This window comes from Entelurus aequoreus, linkage group LG25 (genome assembly GCF_033978785.1).
Source record: "Entelurus aequoreus isolate RoL-2023_Sb linkage group LG25, RoL_Eaeq_v1.1, whole genome shotgun sequence".
Taxonomy (NCBI): Eukaryota; Metazoa; Chordata; class Actinopteri; order Syngnathiformes; family Syngnathidae; genus Entelurus; species Entelurus aequoreus.
Window position 1 is genome coordinate 12,276,339 of NC_084755.1, and position 9,754 is coordinate 12,286,092.

Genomic DNA, 9,754 nt, shown 5'->3' on the forward strand with positions numbered 1-9,754 from the left:
TTGACGGTAGGTGTGGTGTTCCTGGGATTAAAGGCCTCACCTTTTCTCCTTCAAACATATTGCTGGGTATTGTGGCCAAACAGCTCAATTTTTGTTTAATCTGACATCACATGGACAAAGGAGGAAAGTTCTGTGGACTGTAATATTGTACATGGTAATTGGAATTTGTTATATATTGTATATATTATATAAAAAATATAGTATGATATATCCGTATATAATATATACTGTGTATATATAGTATATAAATATTACATATGTTAAATTGCTACTATGGTACATTTTTAGTCTCCTTAATATCTGCATTATCCTTTCCATCCTTTGAAGCTGAGCTACTGTGTGGAACAATTTCCCAAGAACTGGTGCCCGAATTACAGAAGCTGTATGTAGCTATTGTCAATGCGTATCTGCCTTTTTATCATTTGTTCGGTTACAGTTGCAAGTATGGCTGCGGATTTTAAGCGATTAGCCCGACTGCCTATCAGATATAATTGTCTTGTTTCATAGACAGTAGCAGTCAAGCATGTGGACACACTTTTCTTTGTGCGTGCAAACGTACGACTGGTACTGCATATTGATTTGAGTTTCTCCCCCACATTTTCTTTCCTCGTCATCTAAATAGAGGAAGGAAGTAAAAATGTTTTCACTTTGTCATTGTTACAATGTAGTGCTGCCCTGTTATCTCTTAGGAATGCCTCTTATCTCTTGTATTTGCACATCACAGCACCTTAAATTGTAACAGTCTTTAATAACTCGACCACATCATATTCTTTTAATGTTTCGTACCTTAAAACGGTTGTTTTGCTGTTGTCGAACTGTTTCGAGCTCGGCGTTATGGCCGCAATAAAAGCCAGGTTTGTGATCTCGCTGGTCTTATCAGAACCAAACGGAGGACAATTTAGTCCAAGAAAATCCGATGCCAATCACAGCTTCTCCGCCTGATTGAGCAAAGGTTAACTTTCTGTCTAATGAATCACGGAAATGCAAGAGTGCCGGGGGGGTTGGGGTAATAACGTAGCGAGATGGCCGATTAATAATCTGCTCGTTAGTCAGTGGAAGATTGTAAAGTCTTAAAAGTGGATTTCATCACATTAAGACGCCAAGTAAGACTGGACAGCTGATGTGTTTTTTTTTTGTTCTCGCACATAACTTCTAAAATGTTCCACAGGACATAAATTCTTCCGGATTGTCCAATAAGGCTTCAGAAGGAAGTAGAATCAGGAGGAGAAGGGGGACTTTGCCTCAGGACCAGGCTAAACTCTGCAGGACTCAAGTCAGAACTTATGTGACTTCTATACATCTGCACCAGTAAGTTGCATATTAATACTACTATTAATAATCATTTATTGTGTTTACAATGCAAACTTAACTTGTTTTTTTTATCTATGCTTTTATCTGTTTATATATTATGGAATACAAAAAATAGTAAAAACGTTTACATTATTAAATGATGAATATTTATTTTTTATAATATAATATACATATATATATATATATATATATATATATATATATATATATATATATATATATATATATATATATATATATATATATATATATATATATATATATATATATATATAAAACACCTAATTGCTCTAGTACTTTTACATTTGGAATGTGAAGTACATTACAAAAAAAATATACTGTGATTAAAAATATACAAAAAATACTTGACTATATATATATATATATATATATATATATATATATATATATATATATATATATATATATATATATATATATATATACATACTACCATTCAAAAGTTTGGGGTCACATTGAAATGTCGTTATTTTTGAAGGAAAAGCGCTGTACTTTTCAATGAAGATAACTTTAAACTAGTCTTAACTTTAAAGAAATACACTCTATACATTGCTAATGTGGTAAATGACTATTCTAGCTGCAAATGTCTGTTTTTTGGTGCAATATCTACATAGGTGTATAGAGGCCCATTTCCAGCAACTATCACTCCAGTGTTCTAATGGTACAATGTGTTTGCTCATTGGCTCAGAAGGCTAATTGATGATTAGAAAACCCTTGTGCAATCATGTTCACACATCTGAAAACAGTTTAGCTCGTTACAGAAGCTACACAACTGACCTTCCTTTGAGCAGACTGAGTTTCTGGAGCATCACATTTGTGGGGTCAATTAAACGCTCAAAATGGCCAGAAAAAGAACTTTCATCTGAAACTCGACAGTCTATTCTTGTTCTTAGAAATGAAGGCTATTCCACAAAATTGTTTGGGTGACCCCAAACTTTTGAACGGTAGTGTATATATATGTCAAGTATTTTTTGTATATTATATACAATAAATTATTAATCACAGTATATTTTTTTGTAATGTGTATGTATATATATATATATATATATATATATATATATATATATATATATATATATATATATATATATATATATATATATATATATATATATATATATATATATAGTCAAGTATTTTTTGTATATTATTAATCACAGTATATTTTTTTGTAATGTACTTCACATTCCAAAAAAATAACAAAAAAACAAAAAAAATATACTGTGATTAATAATATACAAAAAATACTTGACTATATATATATATATATATACTGTATGTGTGTGTGTCAATAATATATATATAGTTAATAATATACAAAAAATACTTGACTATATATACATATATATATGTATATATATATATATATATATATATATATATATATATATATATATATATATATATATATATATATATATATATATATATATATATATATATATATATATATATATATCAATCAATCAATCAATCAATGTTTATTTATATAGCCCTAAATCACAAGTGTCTCAAAGGGCTGTACAAGCCACAACGACATCCTCGGTACAGAGCCCACATACGGGCAAGGAAAAACTCACCCCAGTGGGATGTCGGTGAATGACTATGAGAAACCTTGGAGAGGACCGCATATGTGGGTAACCCCCCCCCCCCCCCCCCCCCTCTAGGGGAGACCGAAAGCAATGGATGTCGAGTGGGTCTGACATAACATTGTGAAAGTCCAGTCCACAGTGGATCCAACACATCAGCGGGAGTCCAGTCCACAGCGGGGCCAACAGGAAACCATCCCGAGCGGAGACGGGTCAGCAGCGCAGAGATGTCCCCAACCGATGCACAGGCTAGTGGTCCACCCGGGGTCCCGACTCTGGACAGCCAGCACTTCATCCATGGCCACCGGACCTATGCAACTCCCCCTCGCAAGGGACAGGGGAGAAGAGGAGAGAAGAAAAGAAACGGCAGATCAACTGGTCTAAAAAAGGGGGGTCTATTTAAAGGCTAGATTATACAAATGAGTTTTAAGATGGGACTTAAATGCTTCTACTGAGGTAGCATCTCTAACTGTTACTGGGAGGGCATTCCAGAGTACTGGAGCCCGAATAGAAAACGCTCTATAGCCCACATATATATATATATATAGTCAAGTATTTTTGACTTTTTGATTAATAATATACAAAAAATACTTGACTATATATATACTGTATATATATATATATATATATATATATATATATATATATATATATATATATATATATATATATATATATATATATGTCAAGTATTTTTTGTATATTATTAATATATATATATGTCAAGTATTTTTTGTATATTATTAATATATATATATATATATAATTATTAATATATATATATAATATACAAAAAATACTTGACTATATATATATATATATATATATGTCAAGTATTTTTTGTATATTATTAATCCCAGTATAATTTTTTTGTAATGTACTTCACATTCCAAATGAAAAGTACTAGAGCAATTAGGTGTCGGCTAACAGATAAGCTTGCTTAAAACAGAGAAAAACAACAAGAAATGTTAGAAAATAATATACATAAGGCCACAAAAAAATATCCTAAAAGTAATTTTTGAATAAAAACATTATTGGTAGTGTAGTAGTCTAGCAATTTAATTAGTCGGGATTTTACTAATATTTTAATATTTATGAAATTATTTTACACTATTATTGGTAGTAGTGTTTATTGTTGTTTTCTATGCTTATCTCTTATTTACAATATTATTGATAATAGTTTAGCTAATCTATGCTACCTCATCTGCTTTTGTTTTCCACGTACTTGGATTTAGCTCTGTTTGCAAGTGACGCACTTCCCGTAAGACTTGTTGGGTACAAGGTGTTAGCACTAAAAGTGTAAAATTAAAGCACATCAGCGGGCGTCGGTAATAAAGCGCATCTTATCTGCGACGTGTTCTCGGGTGACACAATTAAGCCATAAAGCGGATATGATTGACTACTGGCAGTGAAGGATACACGGTGTTAGAACGTATTGATCTGCTTTCAACGTTGCCGCGATGAAACCTCCTTTATCCAGCTTTTTTTTGGATTGATTTTGATTGATTGATTGAAACTTTTATTAGTAGATTGCACAGTACAGTACATATTCTGTACAATTGACCACTAAATGGTAACACCCGAATACGTTTTTCAACTTGTTTGTCGGGGTCCACGTAAATCAATTCATGGTATAAATATATACTATCATCATAATACAGTCATCACACAAGTTAATCATCAGAGTATATACATTGAATTATTTACATTATTTACAATCCGGGGGGTGGGATGAGGAGGGTTTGGTTGATATCAGCACTTCAGTCATCAACAATTGCGTCATCAGAGAAATGGGCATTGAAACAGTGTAGGTCTGACTTGGTAGGATATGTACAGCGAGCAGAGAACATAGTGAGTTCAGATAGCATAAGAACAAGTATATACATTAGAAATACATTTGATTATTTACATTTGGTTATTTACAATCCGGGGAGGTGGGATGTGGTGGGGGTTGAAGTTGCTTGGAGGTGTTGTTTTAGTGTGGTTTTGAAGGAGGATAGAGATGCACTTTCTTTTACACCTGTTGGGAGTGCATTCCATATTGATGTGGCATAGAAGGAGAATAAGTTCGGAATCTGGGTTTAACATGGTTTGTGGAGCTCCCCCTGGTGTTGTGGTTATGGCGGTCATTTACGTTATGGAAGTAGTTTGACATGTACTTCGGTATCAGGGAGGTGTAGCGGATTTTATAGACTAGGCTCAGTGCAAGTTGTTTAACTCTGTCCTCCACCCTGAGCCAGCCCACTTTGGAGAAGTGGGTAGGAGTGAGGTGTGATCTGGGGTGGAGGTCTAGAAGTAACCTGACTAGCTTGTTCTGGGATGTTTGGAGTCTAGATTTAAGGGTTTTGGAGGTGCTAGGGTACCAGGAGGTGCAAGCGTAATCGAAAAAGGGTTGAACGAGAGTTCCCGCTAGAATCTTCATGGTGCTTTTGTTGACCAGAGGAGATTCTGTAGAGAAATCTTGTTCGTTGGTTGATCTTTTTGATTAGCTCAAGTCTCAAAGTAGTCTAGGGTTATTTTGACTGACTTATTTAGACTTTTTTGCTGTTTTCCTGTGTGTAGCGTTTTAGTTCTTGTCTTGCGCTCCTATTATGGTGGCTTTTTTCTCTTTTTTTTGGTATTTTCCTGTAGCAGTTTCATGTCTTCCTTTGAGCGATATTTCCCGCATCTACTTTGTTTTAGCAATCGAGAATATATCAGTTGTTTTTCTCCTTCTTTGTGGGGACATTGTTGATTGTCATGTCATGTTCGGATGTACATTGTGGACGCCGTCTTTGCTCCACAGTAAGTCTTTGCTGTCGTCCAGCATTCTGTTTTTATTTACTTTGTAGCCAGTTCAGTTTTACTTTCGTTCTGCATAGCCTTCCCTAAGCTTCAATGCCTTTTCTTAGGTGCACTAACCTTTCGTTTATTTTTGGTTTAAGCATTAGGCACCTTTTTACCTGCACGCTGCCTTCCGCTGTTTCCGACCTCTACAAAGCAATTAGCTACCGGCTGCCACCTACTGATATGGAAGAGTATTACACGGTTACTCTGCCGAGCTCTAAACAGCACCGACACTCAACAATAACACATCATTTGCTGACTATAATCCAAAAACATGCACCTGGGGATAGGTTGATTGGCAACACTAAATTGGCCCGAGAGTGTGAATGTTGTCTGTCTATCTGTGTTGGCCCTGTGATGAGGTGGCGACTTGTCCAGGGTGTACACCGCCTTCCGCCCGATTGTAGCTAATATAGGCACCAGCGCCCCCAGCGACCCCGAAGGGAATAAGCGGTAGAAAAGGGATAATTACTGGTTTGCAAAAATTTTTTTTAACCCAAATAGGGGAAATTAGATAATCTCCCACGGCACACCAGACTGTATCTCACGGCACACTAGTGTGCCGCGGCACAGTGGTTGGAAAAACACTGAGCTAGCCTAAATAGCATGTTAGTATCGATTAGCTTGCAGTCATGCACTAACCAAATATGCCTGATTAGCACTCCAACAAGTCAATAACATCAACAAAGCGCAACTTTGTGCATTCACGCACAGCATAAAACGTTTGGTGGACAAAATGAGAAAACAGGGAGTGGAAGATTTTACATGTAAACAAACTGTTGCGTCACAGTCCACACTATGGTGAGTTCAAAAACTGCCGAAATTAGTAGGACAAAACGACGTTCACCAAATACTCTCATCAGTGAAGCGTACACAGAAATATATTCAACAGTGGGCTTTTTAACAATTGGGAATGTTTGTGTCATGTTTGTCCTCAAACAAAAAACATACTAAAACAAAAAAATAATTTCCCCCCGTCTTTTTCCATTTTCAATACTTTAAAAAAAAAAATGCTCCAGGGAGCCACTAGGGCGGCACTAAAGAGCTGCGGGTTGCTGACCCCCGACTTAGACAATTGTATGTAAAAAACAAACAAATAAAGAGTAGTTTTAACATTGCGTTAATATTGTTCAACTGTCATTAGCATTCACCATGAATAAATGGAAACATTTACAATTAATACATGTGATCAATATCGGAATCGGCAGCATAAAACCCTGATCAGACATATAGGTGACAAAAATAGCAGAACAGCACTCACAATATTATTGATTTGTCTCGTCTAGTCTGCTTTTATATACGTTCTGGCTAGTCAACCCATGGACCACATTTTCTTTGAAGTTTTGTTTCAGGTTATGACTTTTTTGACCGCCAAAGTAGTGCTTTAAGAATACTGCAATGCAATTGTCTGGTAAATAATCAACCAATGAGAAACGGTGTCATTGTTCTTGAGGTCGACTTGTGGAAGGACCAGATGAGTAGCCCGCCGGCCTGTTCTAAAAATAGCTCAAATAGCAGCACTTACCAGTGAGCTGCCTCTATTTTTTAAATTTTATGTATTTACTAGCAAGCTGGTCTCGCTTTGCTCGACATTTTTAATTCTAAGAGAGACAAAACTCAAATAGAATTTGAAAATCCAAGAAAATATTTTAAAGACTTGGTCTTCACTTGTTTAAATAAATTCATTATTTTTTTTACTTTGCTTCTTATAACTTTCAGAAAGACAATTTTAGAGAAAAAATACAACCTTAAAAATGATTTTAGGATTTTTAAACATATGTACCTTTTTACCTTTTAAATTCCTTCCTCTTCTTTCCTGACAATTTAAATCAATGTTCAAGTAAATTTATTTTTTTTATTGTAAAGAATAATAAATATATTTTAATTTAATTCTTCATTTTAGCTTCTGTTTTTTCGACGAAGAATATTTGTGAAATATTTCTTCAAACTTATTATGATTAAAATTCAAAAAAATTATTCTGGCAAATCTAGAAAATCTGTGGAATCAAATTTAAATCTAATTTCAAAGTCTTTTGAATTTCTTTTAAAATTTTTGTTCTGGAAAATCTAGAAGAAATAATGATTTGTCTTTGTTAGAAATATAGCTTGGTCCAATTTGTTATATATTCTAACGAAGTGTAGATTGGATTTTAACCTATTTAAAACATGTCATCAAAATTCTAAAATTAATCTTAATCAGGAAAAATTACTAATGTAATGTTCCATAAATTCTTTTTTTTAAGTTTTTCTCTTCTTTTTTTTCGGTTGAATTTTGAATTTTAAAGAGTCGAAATTGAAGATAAACTGTTTCAAAATTTAATTGTCATTTTTTTGGTGTTTTCTCCTCTTTTAAACCGTTCAATTAAGTGTAAATATCATTAATTATTAATAATAACATAGAGTTAAAGGTAAATTGAGCAAATTGTCTATTTCTGGCAATTTATTTAAGTGTGTATCAAACTGGTAGCCCTTCGCATTAATCAGTACCCAAGAAGTAGCTCTTGGTTTCAAAAAGGTTGGTGACCCCTGCCTTAAAGCATTTCTTGCTGACCTCTAATTGCGTGATTGTGTGTATATGCATGTACATGATTAATAGGATATTTTTGGTGACTGTTAACTCGTTAAAGTACCAATGATTGTCACACACACACACTAGGTGTGGTGAAATTTGTCCTCTGCATTTGACCCATCCCCTTGTTCACCCCCTGGGAGGTGAGGGGAGCAGTGAGCAGCAGCGGTGGCCGCTCCCGGGAATAATTTTTGGTGATTTAACCCCCAATTCCAACGCTTGATGCTGAGTGCCAAGCAGGGAGGTAATGGGTCACAATTTTATAGTCTTTGGTATGACTCACAACAGTGTTTCCCACACATTCATTTATTTGTGGCGGCCTGCCACGAAAGAATTACGTCCGCCACAAATATATTTTTTTTTTTGTCCTGTCCAGCTTCTCAGGCAAATCATATAGTTGATGTAGATGCCCATATAGGCTGTTCAGATTTACTTTACAAAAGAGAAGTGTAGGATACTTCTCTTGTTGCCTTATTTGTATTTGACCACTACTGTTTTCTGTTTATTTGTTACTGACTGTGGCAGGACACCTCTGCCTCTGTTTCACTTTATGTTGCTGGTAAATAATATGGTTGTAGTAGTAGGCTAAAGTTAAATTATTTAGTATGCACTAATTAAAGGGGCAGAGCTTTAAGAGACATTTTAGCTTTTATATTTTGTAAGATATATTTTTTATAAGAACCACAATTAATAAATATATTTCAGTGAATAACTTATTGTTCAAATCAGTATATAAATATGTACATAAAGTGTAAAATGGATGGATGGATGGATGGACGTTTAAAACAAAACTGTTATTATTAATTAGTAAGTATACATTTTTTGAGCCTTTTTAGAGAAAATCATATCATTGTAGTAAATTATGCAAATTACTCAATGATGTCATGGTGACCACGCCCATAGCCACGCCCCCACCACCACAGGTATCTTGGCAGTTTATGGGAAACACTGCCCAACCTACCGATCTCATTGCGGACACTCCAACCACTTGGCCACTGAGTAGGTTATTTTCCAATTACCGTTGCCCGGTGTCCAACTTGCTGACCCCCCGATCTAAGCCATAGGGCTCTGCATGAAAGGCGCATCCGAACTAATCCCGCCTCCTCTGCGGCTATTTTGCAGCATCCCATGTGTGAAAGGCGTCCTAACCTGTGTCTGCACCTTCACAGGGCGCCAGCATGAGCAGCGACAGGCCGGACGGGGTCGGCGTCGACACTTTCTCCACCACCGTCCACACGGTGGGCGTGGACCATGGCGGCGTGGACCATGGCGGCGTGGACCACGACGGCGTGGACCACGGCGGCGTGGACCACGACGGCGGACGCCTGCGCTTCATGCAGAAGGACGGCCGGTTCCCGGTGGTCTTCCACAAGGTGCCCAGGGACTGGAGCCCCTACTTGACGGACATCTTCACCACTCTGGTGGAGATCCGCTGGAG

At 35.8% G+C, this 9,754-nt stretch overlaps 1 protein-coding gene across 1 annotated transcript in view; it reads left to right on the top strand.

Annotated features, from left to right (window-relative positions):
• The first annotated feature begins 9,494 nt into the window (after positions 1-9,494).
• LOC133642869 (inward rectifier potassium channel 16-like) overlaps positions 9,495-9,754 on the top strand; it is a 1,276-nt gene continuing 1,016 nt past the window's right edge. Inside the window, exon 1 of the mRNA XM_062037279.1 lies at positions 9,495-9,754. This exon is cut by the window's right edge and continues 1,016 nt beyond it. Coding sequence (XP_061893263.1) covers positions 9,495-9,754 — 260 coding nt within the window.